At 42.9% G+C, this 15,777-nt stretch overlaps 1 protein-coding gene across 1 annotated transcript in view; it reads left to right on the forward strand.

Moving 5' to 3' along the window:
- CDHR3 (cadherin related family member 3) overlaps positions 1-15,777 on the forward strand; it is a 99,971-nt gene that overhangs the window by 20,778 nt on the left and 63,416 nt on the right. The window contains exons 2-4 of the mRNA XM_077264767.1: positions 2,246-2,430; positions 4,455-4,623; positions 14,769-14,860. Coding sequence (XP_077120882.1) covers positions 2,246-2,430; positions 4,455-4,623; positions 14,769-14,860 — 446 coding nt within the window. The remainder of the gene's footprint in view (positions 1-2,245; positions 2,431-4,454; positions 4,624-14,768; positions 14,861-15,777) is intronic.

Genomic DNA, 15,777 nt, shown 5'->3' on the forward strand with positions numbered 1-15,777 from the left:
ATTGCGAAATTTTCTAAATTTTTGCCAAATTTCCGTTTTTTTCACAAATAAACTCAGAAATTATCGACCTAAATTTACCACTAACATGAACCCCAATATGTCACGAAAAACAATCTCAGAATCGCTAGGATCCGTTGAAGCGTTCCTGAGTTATTACCTCATAAAGGGAGACTGGTCAGAATTGCAAAAAACGGCAAGGTCATTAAGGCCAAAATAGGCTGGGTCATGAAGGGGTTAACTAGGTTACTCGCCACTGCAGCAAGCTAGCCAGGGGGGCTGAACATGAGTATACTGTAAGGTCTCACTCAGATGTCTGCATTTTCCTAATGTGAAAAAGAAGCCATTTTTTTAGTGTGCAGGATCCAATATTATACAAAAGAATACACCAGCGCTACCTCCCCAGAGTCACTGAGCCGCAGGAACCAAGACAGAAAAGGGGCTTAAACTGTCAGGGAATAGTTACAATATGAAAAGAAACTGGGTCCGCGCTACAGTGCTGCAAAAAGAACTAGGAATATGCACTAAATACTTCGCTTAGATAATGCACAGTAGAATAGACAGCAGAAGGATGAATGCTGTGCTGCCCAGCATCACACAGGACGCCAGCGAGCTCCTCCCTCGGTTGGTTCCCGCTCGTATCCAGGGACGCTACCGGCCGGAGTTGTCCCTGGCTCTAGGCAGCTTTTCCAAACAGCACAGCACGCTGCTCGTTCGTCCATCTGCCCGCACATCAGCCCGACGGACACCACCTCCTACTGGACCTACATCCATCATCATTTACCGGGTACTGGATTATAACGGTTAGTGCGGTATTTTCTCACTGACTCTCCAGGCACACCTCTGATCCTGGTTCTTGGTCGCAGCCCTGACCAGTGGGTCTTGGTATATGTACATACTTGGTGTCCTGTGTGGTGCTGGGCAGCACAGCATTCATCCTTCTGCTGTCTATTCTACTGTGCATTATCTAAGCGAAGTATTTAGTGCATATTCCTAGTTCTTTTTGCAGCACTGTAGCGCGGACCCAGTTTCTTTTCATCAGGATCCAATATTGTTCCATGTGTCAGTTTTTATTATTCGTGTGTTATTTTATCTGAAAATAAAAGGAATTATGCCATGTCCACATGGAGTCTTTTTGATAAGTTGTCAGAGACCGGCCATGGGCCCATAGAGTTTTTCAAGAAATTTTTCAACAAGAAACTGAGTGGAAACTCTTAAAATCCTCCTCTAAATCTCAAAACTCCTCAAAAACTTTGAGTTTCCACTCAGTTTTTGTTCCAAAAACTCAGCAAAAAGACTCCATATGCACATAGACACTAAGTGGAAACTCAAAGTTTTTGAGGAATTTTGAGATTTGAGGAGGAGTCGGAGAGTTTCTGCTCAACTTTCACTCCAAAATCTCTGTGTACCCACAGCTTATTAAAGGATTAATAAGGATTAATTCTTCAGTGAAAAATGGACTCGAATGACACATGGATAGCATCCCGAATGTCATTCATTTTTTCAATAATGCATTCATTTGAATATGAAAATGTGATCTGCAAAGTTGATACAAAAATGAACATGCCTCTAGTCATGTGAACATGCGCAAAAGGTATAATAGGTACATGTTATATCTTCGAAAAACATACGTATATCATGTATGAGAATAACGAACATCTAAATAAGGTTTTAAACTGACAGGATAGGTGGGTGGTTGACATTGGATACATATCCTGTATCAAAAACAAAAAATGAGCAAATACCCTATAGTAAGTAAATAAATAGTAATAGTACATGTAAATAATGTAGGGTACTTAATTAAGATTGTTTTGATAAAAAAAAAAAATGTAAAAGCTATCCCACCACAACAAGGTGACCCTACTTGGACCAGTACCTAATTATTGTAGTTCTACTCATTTTGTGTCAGATGATGTAAAAATAGAAAAGGGCAGATCTGTAAAGTAGATGATAAATAGGCATGTCTTTGGGCTTGTGAATAAGCCCGTAAATTACTATAAGTATGTGTTGTATCTGTGAAAAACATGAGGATAATGAACTTCTAAATGAGGATTTAAACTGACTGGATAGGTTTTTTAATATTGGATATACTGTATATCCTGAATGTATGTCTTTACTTACCCAGTGACAGGATAAGCTGACATGGTGGATTTATCTCAACCCTTTCTACCATATTTCATACATATTATTGTGGTTGATTTTTTTCTAAAATTGTTCTTTTCATATTGCATCTTATTTTTGTTAAAAGGAGGAGGCACATCACTGTTTATTGGACTGCCTAATACGACTTCACTGGAGGAAAACCAACCAGCTGGAATGGTTGCCTATACATTTTCCGTAACCTCAACTTCGTTATTAATAACTCCTAGAATTATAAACAGCAATCCACTTACCCGTGCCTTCCGAATTGATGAACAGCCCCCAAATTATTTGGTAATATTTTTTTAATAGATAAATGATAATGACAGTTTTTATAGTTACAGATTATTCTTACAAGTTATAGTCTGGAAAATCCTTATACTGATGAAACTTACAATTATACAATTACATTAGGAAATTGTCCAGAAATATCAATGTCTGATCTATAGGAGAACCTTAGGGAGGGTGAAAGCTGGCACCCTCATTTAGCAGCTGAAAACTGCACCAGCATTGTCAGGACCTAAACAATGAACAGGGCGGAACGTAACAGCTCTATACATTGTTTAATAGTCAATGCCGAGAACTGCACTTTACCTTTTAGGGTTTGTCCAGTACTCAAATACTGATGACCTATATACTGTAAAAGATAAGTCATAAATTGGAGATTGGTGGGGGTCCGATATCTGATACCTCCACTGATATGCTGAAGACTGCACCAGCGTCAATTTGAAGTAAGTGATATACTAGGCAGAACAACACAGCCTCATGTATTCTTAGTGGACACTGCTGAGTATTGTACTTTTTCTCCCATTTAGATGAAGTCGAATATGGCTCTTTACCTCTAATTGATGTACATCTCTTAGTTTCAGCTTTTTTTCCAGCTTGATTGATAAGGTATCAGGACCCCTAGTGATTTCCAATGGATGACCTATACTATCGGTAGGTCATTATAATACTTCAGTCCTGGACAACCCCTTTTAAAAAGTTGTAACAATACATTATACATATAATAAAAGGATTAGGCAACCTGCCTGACCCTAGTTACTGTATTTCAAGGGCCGAAAGTAGGCATTTCACACAAGGTGCCCATTTACGCAAAGCTTCAGTGCCCACACTTCCCTGCCTGAAGGGTTAGCTTGAACATGGCAAAGCATTCTATAATACACTCTGGTTTGCTAATTATTTCATTGGCTTAACACAATATATAAATGTATATAATCTGTAAGAGTTGCCGTGATATATATGTATCTACATTTACGTGATTACTGTACAACCCAAATTCCAAAATCATTGGGACACTGTGTAAAATGTAAAGTACATAGGAATGCAATGATTTGGAAATCTCTTATAGCCATATGACTTTATAGCCATATTTTATTCAAAATAGAACGTAAAACCACAGATCAGAAGTTGAGAATTAGACATTTTTCAATTTGATTTAAAAAAAACAACCTCATTTAGAAATTGATAGAGGCAACACATCTAAAAAACGTTGGGACAGGATTAACAAGCGGCAGGAAAAGTAAGGGATGCCTGCTGGAAATTAGCTGATGGGTACATTTTCATCTAAGCCACAATACTGTGTATAAAAAGAGAATGTTAGAGAGGCAGAGTCTTTCAGAAGCAAGGATGGTTAGAGGTTCACCAATCTGTGAATAGCTGCATCTAAAAATTGTGAAACATTTTCAGAAAAATGTTCCCAGAAGTAAAATTATTAAGATTTTGACTATCCCACCATCTACATTACATAATATCATCAAAATATTCAGAGTTTTATGGAGAAATCCATGTGCACAAATGACAAAGCTTAAATTCAATATTGGAAACTTGTGAACTTTTGGCACTGCATTAAAAACATGATTTGGTGCAGTGATGTGATTTGGTCATGGAAATTACTGCAGGACTGTTGAGCAGCTAGAACCCTACATCAGACAAGAGTAGGACAACATTCCTCTCCTAAAACTCCAGCAATTGGTCTCTCCTCCCTTCCCAGAAGTTTACCGACTGTTGTAAACAGAAGGGATACTACACAATGGTAGGCATGGCCCTGTCCCAACTTTTTTGGGATGTGTTGCTGCCACCAATTTCTTAATTACCGTAGTTACTTTATACAAATGAAACGGAATAATGTCTAAGTTTCACATATTGATCTGTGATCTATGTTCAACTGTGAATAAAATATGTCTATAAGAGGTTTCCAAATAATTCAATTCTTGTTTTCTTTACATTTCACACAGCGTCCCAACTTTTTGGGAATTGGAGTTGTATGTGTTTTCATGTAATATCATCTGAAAGTGTAAATATTGTACTTCTTACAGGTGGTAACCACAGGGACTCCTGTACTTGATTTTGAAACTACACCCAGTAGCTTTGATATACAAATTTACATAGAGGATGACAAAATGGCCACTGATTTGCAAACTTTAACTGTGCAACTCACTAATGTTAATGAGCCTCCAGTATTTCTCGATAACCTAGCAAATCAAGGTGAGTAACAGCTATAATCAAAGTATTATCATATTATAGCACACATTTGCTAAAATTAAAATGTGGTCAGAAATCCATGCATGTGGAGCACATTATGATAAGAAGGAGTACAGTATTTATTCATAATGCAATTACTTCACTGTACATGCAGTATTGATACACTTTTGCTTTCTTTACCAAACTTGATATAAAATGTTTTGCCTAATTCAAGACTTGAATAGACAGAACATCAGGCATAGATTCTTCTTTATTGCATTCTTCATTAAATCATTAGACAAGTTTGTCTAGAATGTGCCTTTAGGGTCAAATCATTTATAAATAAATATACACTGGGTACGGAAAGTATTCAGACCACTTTAAATTTTTCACTCTTTGTTTGATTGCAGCCATTTGGTAAATTCAAAAAAGTTATTTTTTTCACATTAATATACACTCTGCACCTCATATTGACTGGAAAAAAACAGAAATGTAGAAATTTGTGCAAATTTAATAAAAAAGAAAAACTGAAATATCACCTGGTCATAAGTATTCAGACTCTTTGCTCAGACACTCATATTTAAGTCACATGCTGTCCATTTCCTTGTGATCCTCCTTGAGTTGTTCTACTCCTTCACTGGAGTCCAAACAGACCAATTGTGGGAGAAGAGCCTTGGTGAGAGAGGTAAGGAAAACCTGAAGATTACTGTGGCTGAGCTCCAGAGATGCAGTAGAGAGATGGGAGAAAGTTCCACAAAGTTAACTATCACTGCAGCCCTCCACCATTAGGGCCTTTATGGCAGAGTGGCCCAACAGAAGCCTCTCCTCAGTGCAAGACATATGAAAACCCATATAGAGTTTGCTAAAAAAAAAAAACACATGAAGGTCTCCCAGATTATGAGAAATAAGATTCTTTGGTCTGATGAGATGAAGATAGACCTTTTTGGTGATATTCTAAGTGGTATGTGTGGCGAAAACAAGGCACTGCTCATCACCTGCCCAATACAATCCCAATAGTGAAACATGGTGGTGGCAGCATCATGCTATGGGGGTGTTTTTCAGCTGCAGGGACAGGACGACTGGTTGTCATTGAAGGAAACATGAATGCGGCCAAGTACAGAGATATCCTGGATGAAAACCTCTTCCAGAGTGCTCTGGACCTCAGACTTGGCTGAAGATTCATCTTCCAACAAGACAAAGGAGTGGCTTCAGAACAACTCTATGACCATTGTTGACTGGCCCAGCCAGAGCCCTGACCTAAATCCAATTGAGCATCTCTGGACAGACTTGAAAATGGCTGTTCACCAACGTTCACCATCCAACCTGACGGAACTGGAGAGAATCTGCAAGGAAGATTGGCAAAGGATCCCCAAATCCAGGTGTGAAAAACTTGTTCCATCATTCCCAAGAAGACTCATGGCTGTACTAGCTCAAAAGGGTGCTTCTTGTTATGATCGAACTGGTGGTTAGGAGCACTAGAAATGACCAGATGAGCAAACTAGCAATACAGGATGAGCTCTGGGAAGTGGGAGCTCTGCTGACCGCAGCCCCTAATCCTATCAACAACAACTAGAAATAGCCATGGAGCGTTCCTGACTCTGCCTAGACGCCTCTTCACAGCCTAAGAGCTAACTACCCCTAAAGATAGAAAATACAGCCTAGCTTGCCTCAGAGAAATTCCCCAAAGAAATAGGCAGCCCCCACATATATTGACTGTGAGTTAAGACGGAAGTCACAAACACAGGAATGAAACAGGTTTCAGCATAGGAGGCCAGACTTAACTAAACAGACTGAGGATAGGAAAGGTATCTTTGCGGTCAGCATAAAAACTAACAAAAAAACACGCAGAGTGTGCAAAAGAAACCACCGCACCGACTCACGGCGCGGTGGTGCCACTCTGCATCCCAGAGCTTCCAGCTAACAAGATAAACTCATAATAGAAAGCTGGACAAAAACACAGTGGTAACAAATAAGCTAGCAAGGACTTAGCTTTTGCTGAAATAGACAGGTCATCTGAAAGATCCAAGAGAACTGAACCAGTACTAGGACATTGACATCTGGCATCAAGCAACGATCTGAGTGGAGTTAAATAGAGCAGCCAGCCAAGGCCCAAACGAGATCAGCTGGGAGAAGGAACCTCAGAACCAGCAGCTCCACTCACAGCCACCAGAGGGAGTCCATGAACAGAACTCGCCGAAGCACCATTCATAACCACTGGAGGGAGCTCGAGAACAGAATTCACAACAGTACCCCCCCCTTGAGGAGGGGTCACCGAACCCTCACCAGAGCCCCCAGGCCGATTCGGACGAGCCAAATGAAAGGCACGAACAAGATCGGCAGCATGAACATCAGAGGCAACCACCCAGGAATTATCCTCCTGACCATAACCTTTCCACTTGACCAGGTACTGAAGTTTCCGTCTCGAAATACGAGAATCCAAAATCTTCTCCACCACATACTCCAACTCCCCCTCAACCAACAACGGGGCAGGAGGATCAACGGAGGGAACCATAGGAGCCACATATCTCCACAATAACGACTTATGGAACACATTATGGATGGCGAAAGAAGTTGGAAGGTCCAAACGAAATGAGACAGGATTAAGAATTTCAGAAATCTTATAAGGACCAATGAAACGAGGCTTAAACTTAGGAGACGAAACCTTCATAGGAACAAAACGAGACGACAACCAAACCAAATCTCCAACACGAAGTCTGGGACCAACACAACGACGGCGGTTAGCGAAACGTTGAGCCTTCTCCTGGGACAAAGTCAAATTGTCCACTACGTGAGTCCAAATTTGCTGCAACCTGTCCACCACAGAATCCATCCACACCAGGACAGTCCAAAGGCTCAACCTGCCCTGAAGAAAAACGAGGGTGGAAACCAGAATTACAGAAAAAAGGCGAAACCAAAGTGGCCGAGCTGGCCCGATTATTAAGGGCGAACTCAGCCAAAGGCAAGAAGGACACCCAATCATCCTGATCAGCAGAAACAAAGCATCTCAGATATGTCTCCAAAGTCTGATTGGTTCGTTCGGTTTGGCCATTTGTCTGAGGATGGAAAGCTGAAGAAAAAGACAAATCAATGCCCATCTTAGCACAAAAGGACCGCCAAAATCTTGAAACAAACTGGGAACCTCTGTCCGACACGATGTTCTCCGGAATGCCATGTAAACGAACCACATGCTGGAAAAACAATGGAACAAAATCAGAGGATGAAGGCAACCAAAAGGATCTAGCCACCAAATCTCTGGTACCAAAGATTCCAGGATGACCAGCCAACACCGAACAATGAACCTCAGAGATAACTCTACTAGTCCATCTATCAGGGACAAACAGCTTCTCCGCTGGACAGCGGTCAGGTCTATCAGCCTGAAACTCCTGCAGCACCCACCGCAAATCATGGGAGATGGCAGACAAAATTACCCCTTCTTTGAGAATACCAGCCGGCTCAGGAACTCCCGGAGAATCAGGCACAAAACTCCTTGAAAGGGCATCAGCCTTCACATTCTTAGAACCCGGAAGATACGAAACCACAAAATTGAAGCGGGAGAAAAACAGCGACCATCGAGCCTGTCTAGGATTCAACCGCTTGGCAGACTCGAGATAAGTCAGATTCTTGTGATCCGTCAAGACCACCATGCGATGTTTGGCTCCTTCAAGCCAATGTCGCCACTCCTCAAACGCCCACTTCATAGCCAACAACTCTCGATTGCCCACATCATAATTGCGCTCAGCAGGCGAAAACTTTCTAGAAAAGAAAGCACATGGTTTCATCACAGAGCCATCAGAACCTCTTTGAGACAAAACAGCCCCTGCTCCAATCTCAGAAGCATCCACCTCGACCTGAAACGGGAGCGAAACATCTGGCTGACACAACACAGGGGCAGAAGAAAAACGACGCTTCAGCTCCTGAAAAGCCTCAACGGCCGCAGAGGACCAATTGACCACATCAGCACCTTTCTTGGTCAAATCAGTCAATGGTTTAACAACACTAGAAAAATTAGCGATGAAGCGACGGTAAAAATTAGCAAAGCCCTGAAATTTCTGAAAGCTCTTCACAGAAGTAGGCTGAGTCCAATCATAAATGGTCTGAACTTTAACAGGGTCCATCTCGATAGTAGAAGGGGAAAAAATGAAGCCCAAAAATGAAACCTTCTGAACTCCAAAGAGACATTTAGACCCCTTCACAAACAAGGAATTAGCACGAAGGACCTGAAACACCATTCTGATCTGCTTTACATGAGACTCCCAATCGTCCGAAAAGACCAAAATATCATCCAAATATACAATCATGAATCTATCCAGGTACTTTCGGAAGATGTCATGCATAAAGGACTGAAACACAGATGGAGCAATAGAAAGCCCGAATGGCATCACCAAGTACTCAAAATGGCCCTCGGGCGTATTAAATGCTGTTTTCCATTCGTCGCCCTGTTTAATACGCACAAGATTATACGCCCCTCGAAGATCTATCTTGGTGAACCAGCTAGCCCCTTTAATCCGAGCAAACAAATCAGACAGTAGCGGCAAAGGGTACTGAAATTTGACGGTGATTTTATTGAGAAGGCGGTAATCTATACAAGGTCTCAGAGAACCATCCTTCTTGGCCACAAAAAAGAACCCTGCTCCCAACGGTGACGACGACGGGCGAATATGCCCTTTCTCCAAGGACTCCTTTATATAACTCCGCATTGCAGCGTGTTCTGGCACAGATAAATTGAACAGTCGGCCCTTCGGAAACTTACTACCAGGAATCAAATTAATAGCACAATCACAATCCCTATGAGGAGGTAGGGCACTGGATTTGGGCTCATCAAATACATCCCGGTAATCTGACAAGAACTCAGGGACTTCAGAAGGATGGGAAGACGAAATAGACAACAATGGGACATCCCCATGTACACCTTGACAACCCCAACTGGATACAGACATTGATTTCCAATCCAATACTGGATTATGGAGCTGTAGCCATGGCAAACCCAAAATGACCACATCATGCAGATTATGCAACACCAAAAAGCGAATATCCTCCTGATGTGCAGGAGCCATGCACATGGTCAATTGAGTCCAGTACTGAGGCTTATTCTTGGCCAAAGGTGTAGCATCAATTCCTCTCAATGGAATAGGACACTGTAAGGGCTCCAAGAAAAAACCACAGCGCCTGGCAAACTCCAAGTCCATCAAATTCAGGGCAGCGCCTGAATCCACAAATGCCATAACAGAATAGGACGACAAAGAGCAAATCAGAGTAACGGACAAAAGAAATTTTGGCTGTACAGTTCCAATGGTGGCAGGCCTAGCGAACCGTTTAGTGCGCTTAGGACAATCAGAGATAGCATGAGTGGAGCTACCACAGTAAAAACACAGCCCATTCTGACGTCTGTATTCTTGCCGTTCAGCTCTGGTCAAGGTCCTATCACATTGCATAAGCTCAGGCTTCTGCTCAGAAAATACCGCCAAATGGTGCACATTTTTACGCTCACGTAAGCGTCGATCGATCTGAATGGCCAAGGACATAGACTCATTCAGACCAGCAGGCGTGGGGAATCCCACCATAACATCCTTAAGGGCTTCAGACAGACCCTTTCTGAAAATTGCCGCCAGGGCACACTCATTCCACTGAGTAAGCACAGACCACTTTCTGAACTTCTGACAATATACCTCCGCTTCATCCTGACCCTGACACAAAGCCAGCAAAATTTTCTCTGCCTGATCCACTGAATCTGGTTCATCATAAAGCAATCCAAGCGCCAGAAAAAACGCATCTACATTACGCAATGCAGGATCTCCTGGCGCAAGGGAAAATGCCCAGTCTTGAGGGTCGCCACGTAGCAAAGAAATAACGATTTTTACTTGCTGAATGGGGTCACCAGAGGAGCGGGGTTTAAAAGCAAAAAACAGTCTACAATTATTTTTGAAATTCAGGAACTTAGATCTATCCCCAGAAAACAAATCAGGAATTGGAATTCTGGGTTCTAACATCAGGTTCTGAACTACATAATCTTGAATGCTTTGTACCCTTGCAGTGAGTTGATCCACACAAGAGGACAGACCTTGAATGTCCATATCTACACCTGTGTCCTGAACCACCCAGAGATTTAGGGGAAAAGAGAAACAAAACACACTGCAGAGGAAAAAAAAATGGTCTCAGAACTTCTCTTATCCCTCTATTGAGATGCATTAACACTTTATGGGCCAGCTGTACTGTTATGATCGAACTGGTGGTTAGGAGCACTAGGAATGACCAGATGAGCAAACTAGCAATACAGGACGAGCTCTGGGAAGTGGGAGCTCTGCTGACCGCAGCCCCTAATCCTATCAACAACAACTAGAAATAGCCATGGAGCGTTCCTGACTCTGCCTAGACGCCTCTTCACAGCCTAAGAGCTAACTACCCCTAAAGATAGAAAATACAGCCTAGCTTGCCTCAGAGAAATTCCCCAAAGAAATAGGCAGCCCCCACATATATTGACTGTGAGTTAAGACGGAAGTCACAAACACAGGAATGAAACAGGTTTCAGCATAGGAGGTCAGACTTAACTAAACAGACTGAGGATAGGAAAGGTATCTTTGCGGTCAGCATAAAAACTAACAAAAAAAACACGCAGAGTGTGCAAAAGAAACCACCGCACCGACTCACGGCGCGGTGGTGCCACTCTGCATCCCAGAGCTTCCAGCTAACAAGATAAACTCATAATAGAAAGCTGGACAAAAACACAGTGGTAACAAATAAGCTAGCAAGGACTTAGCTTTTGCTGAAATAGACAGGTCATCTGAAAGATCCAAGAGAACTGAACCAGTACTAGGACATTGACATCTGGCATCAAGCAACGATCTGAGTGGAGTTAAATAGAGCAGCCAGCCAAGGCCCAAACGAGATCAGCTGGGAGAAGGAACCTCAGAACCAGCAGCTCCACTCAGAGCCACCAGAGGGAGTCCATGAACAGAACTCGCCGAAGTACCATTCATAACCACCGGAGGGAGCTCGAGAACAGAATTCACAACAGCTTCTACTCAATACTGAGCAAAGGGTCTGAATACTTATGACCGTGTGATATTTCGGTTTTTCTTTTTTAATAAATTTGCAAAAATTTCTACATTTCTGTTTTTTTTCCAGTCAAGATGGGGTACAGAGTGTACATTAATGTGAAAAAATTAACTTTTTTGAATTTATCAAATGGCTGCAATGAAACAAAGAGTGAAAAATGTAAATGGGTCTGTTAGGGCTAGCGGAACGCACCGAGTATAGTAAGGAAACAATAAGGTGCATTCGCAGCCCGAGGTCCACCATGCAGAGATATCTGCTGCAAAGTAATTGGCGGCACTATATGGTGGTATAAACGAACTCTGTTAACTTCACAGAATCACAAAGATATGAAAATGCTGTGCCCTGTTAACCTCACAGAGGATCACAGCTACCTAACTGAGCAAAGCAAAGAGTGGTCATGCAGACAGCATAGCACACAAACAACTCCTTACCGGAGGTGCCGGTATTCTAGGGGCTTATTTCAGCCGTGCCCTGAATCCAAGCATACAAAACTCCTCACCGGAGGTGCCGGTATTCTAAGGGCTTATTTCAGCAAACCCTGACCACATGCAGATGGAGCGCCCCCACACCGCCACAGGGCCGAGGGGTACCCGGAGCCGGGCCTCCGAGTCTCAGAGTCCTGGGGTTGTCACGGTGGCTAGACCCGGTCCGTGGCCCTGTCTGTCAGTGGGGGACGTCCGGTGCAAATAGTGGTGTTGTAATGGTGCAGTTGTGGGGTGCAGGTCACGGTAAATAACGAGGACACCAGGTTGCAGTCTCTTTACCTCTTTACTGAAGATCTCTGGGTCCTCAGTCCAGAATACGGTTCGCCAGGCTACGCAAGTCCGGCCGGTCCAATGGCACCTCCAAAGTTCACTTCACAGGTGGAAATCGGTGCCTTCCTTCTTAGCGCTATGTGTTGTAGTCCTTCCCTGCTGTGCTTACGGAAAGTACCCCACAACCGTTGTGTCTGTTCCTTAAGTTCCCTCACAACTCGATTAAATGATGTTCTTCTAATCTTCCGTCCCTTCCTGATGTTACAGTTAGAACGGCACCCGTTTGTCGGATAGGCCTGGAGTTCTTCCGGGACCCTAGAGACGCCCCTCTCCCGCAATTGCCTCCCAAGACTTCATAGGTGATATGTGTTAGACAGCCCGCCTGAGACTGACTGTCCTGCCGCTGTTTGGAGTATGGCTTAAAGCTGTATGTTATTCCACTCCCTCGGCGTTCCGGCCACCGGTAATGCGCCTCAGTAGGATGTTGCTCCGGTCTTACAGCACGACCCCTACTGGTATTCTCCTATCGCTTGATCTCGTTTCTCACTCAGCACAATCTATCTCGCTTCTAGTCCTTTCTTGGGCACCGCCGCTACCCGGAGCAGGCGCGGTCCCTTTTCGTTCTTCCTCGTTGCCAAGCCTCTGTCAGGATCCCACCCCTGACAGAGACCCTACTGTCTCTTACTCCACAACACCCTCTGCCACTAGGTGTTACTTCATTCAATCCAGTCAGCTTTCTCATCTAACTTCCTGCCTGACCCCCAGTTTACCCACTATGGTGGGGAGTGGCCTAATGAATAGAACCCTTAGCTCCCCCCAGAGGCCCTGCGGTGAAATGTATTGGTGTCTGTGATACCTGATCAGATGAACTCCTTCAGTGCCATCGGACGCACCGTAGCTCCCCATAGTGGCGGAGCCACAGTACTGCAACGACCAGGACTCTGGGGCGCTGCACAGACATGACCACCAAGTCACAAAGCTCATAACATAGGTTGATACTAGTGCATGGCCGTGTGGCCATGCGAACCTTATATAGCTGCAGCAGACAAGGACCTTCCTAGTGGTCCAATTGGAGCTGCTAAAAGACCTGAGCATGTGACCCCCGACCTCCAATGAGAGGTCCTCCCATGGGCATGCTCAGTGTGTACAAAGCAGGACTTAGTCCCAGAAAAGCCTGCTCGCCGCTGACCAGTGCTGGCTACAAAAGCAGAGCCTGGAAAGGCAGCAGTAACCCTTTGCACAGTATCAGGCTGAGCAAGACGCTGGGACCGACGTCTCCTCTGAGCAGGCGCCACTGTGGCTGATGCAGAATGGGAGACCGCAGCAGACATGATTTGAGATTCCCCCTGTGCAGCGGCGGGAACTCGACACCTAACAGGGTCTGAATACTTTCCATATGCACTGTATCTCTTGCATGAGGCAGATGTAATTGTGCACTCACCCTAGTAGGACTATCCTCATTCAGGATTAACAGAAGGAATGCAGATGTATACAGGAGACAGTTCAGTAATGGCTTTTCCTCACAAAGAGGCAACTGGCTTCACAGTTACAGATGCTCTTTCAAGGGACAAAGGTGTGAATAGTTAGCTTGGAAACACAACAGTGGGACTACACTTGCAACACGTTTATTGCCTCCTGGCCCTCTTTTCAGTGGCTTTACCTTCACTCCAACCCAGTCTTATGTCAAGCTTAAAGGAGACTTTTCACTTTGAACTGGGCACACAATGTAATAATGGCTTCAGAGCATACTCAAACATTTCTATTTTTTATTTTTTCACTTCTCCTTTGTGTGACTCAGTTATTCTTTTTAATTCCAAGTGTGTTATCAGATAGTTTTCACATGGGCTGTGTACTTCTTCTCCCCATGGTGTTGCTTAATCATAAGAAGACAGCAACACTCACAAGAAAGAAGAACACACCCCATCATAGCTTAGAGCAGGTTTAAGTGTGTTAGATGTATAACAGACAGCCCTAATCTCCTGGTGTAACCTCTGGAGGCAGAATAAATGTGATGCTAATTCACCAACTTGTGAGGCGCTATCCTTATTTATGCTTTGGCATTTGGACGTGTTCCGAGAAGGACTCCTTGGATGTGACGTGCGCTTCACCTTTGGGTAATGTTGACCCTATTGCCCTATGAGGTGCTGTGTGTCTAAATTATATGATTAAGCCCTAATCTCCTGGTCTAATCTCCTGCATGATTATAAAGTGCTGGGAGTAGAGCACAGATGATTAAACTCTTTTTGTTCCTTTCCTTCCAATTGATTATGGAATATTCTCTTGGTTAAATTGTTAAAAAAAAGAAACAGTTTACTACTACTATATTAGCAAAAATATAATTGTAAATTTTATATTTTGTAGTTGTGACAATTTATATTGAAGAGGGAACTCCGAATGGAGTCATTTTTACAACTCTAGTATCTGACCCTGAGGATGCCACAAGTGCACTAAAGGTTAGTTTTGTAAACCTTTAAATATACACGTGTGAAAGCTGAAACAGAGAATGTGTGTTAATTGTTGTACATGATATCCTTAAATTTTTACTGTCTAACAAAGTTTATACAACCCCTGGCAAAAATTATGTAATCACTGACCTTGGAGGATGTTCATTCAGTTGTTTAATTTTGTAGAAAAAAAGCAGATCACAGACATGGCACAAAACTAAAGTAATTTCAAATGGCAACTTTCTGGTTTGAAGAAACACTAAAAGAAATCAAGAACAAAAAATGTGGTAGTCAGTAATGGTTACTTTTTTTTAACCAAGCATAGGGGAAAATTATGGAGTTAACTCAATTCCGAGGGAAAAAATTATGGAATCACCCTGTAAATTTTCATACCCAAAACAAACACCTGCATCAAATTACACCTGCTCGTTAGTCTGCATCTAAAAAGGAGTGATCACACCTTGGAGAGCTGTTGCACCAAGTGGACTGACATGAATCATGGCTCCAACACGAGAGATGTCAATTGAAACAAACAAGAGGATTATCAAACTCTTAAAAGAGGGTAAATCATCATGCAATGTTGAAAAAGATGTTGGTTGTTCACAGTCAGCTGTGTTTAAAATCTGGACCAAATACAAACAACATGGGAAAGTTGTTAAAGGCAAACATACTGGTAGACCAAGGAAGACATCAAAACGTCCAGACCGGAAACTTAAATCAATATGTTCCCAAAACCGGAAATGCACAACAAAACAAATGAGGAACGAATGGGTGGAAACGGGAGTCAACGTCTGTGACCGAACTGTAAGAAACCACCTAAAGGAAATGGGATTTACATACAGAAAAGCTAAACGAAAGCCATCATTAATACCTAAACAGAAAAAAACAAGGTTACAATGGGCTAAGGAAAAGCAATCGTGGACTGT

Source organism: Ranitomeya variabilis, chromosome 5 (genome assembly GCF_051348905.1).
Source record: "Ranitomeya variabilis isolate aRanVar5 chromosome 5, aRanVar5.hap1, whole genome shotgun sequence".
Taxonomy (NCBI): Eukaryota; Metazoa; Chordata; class Amphibia; order Anura; family Dendrobatidae; genus Ranitomeya; species Ranitomeya variabilis.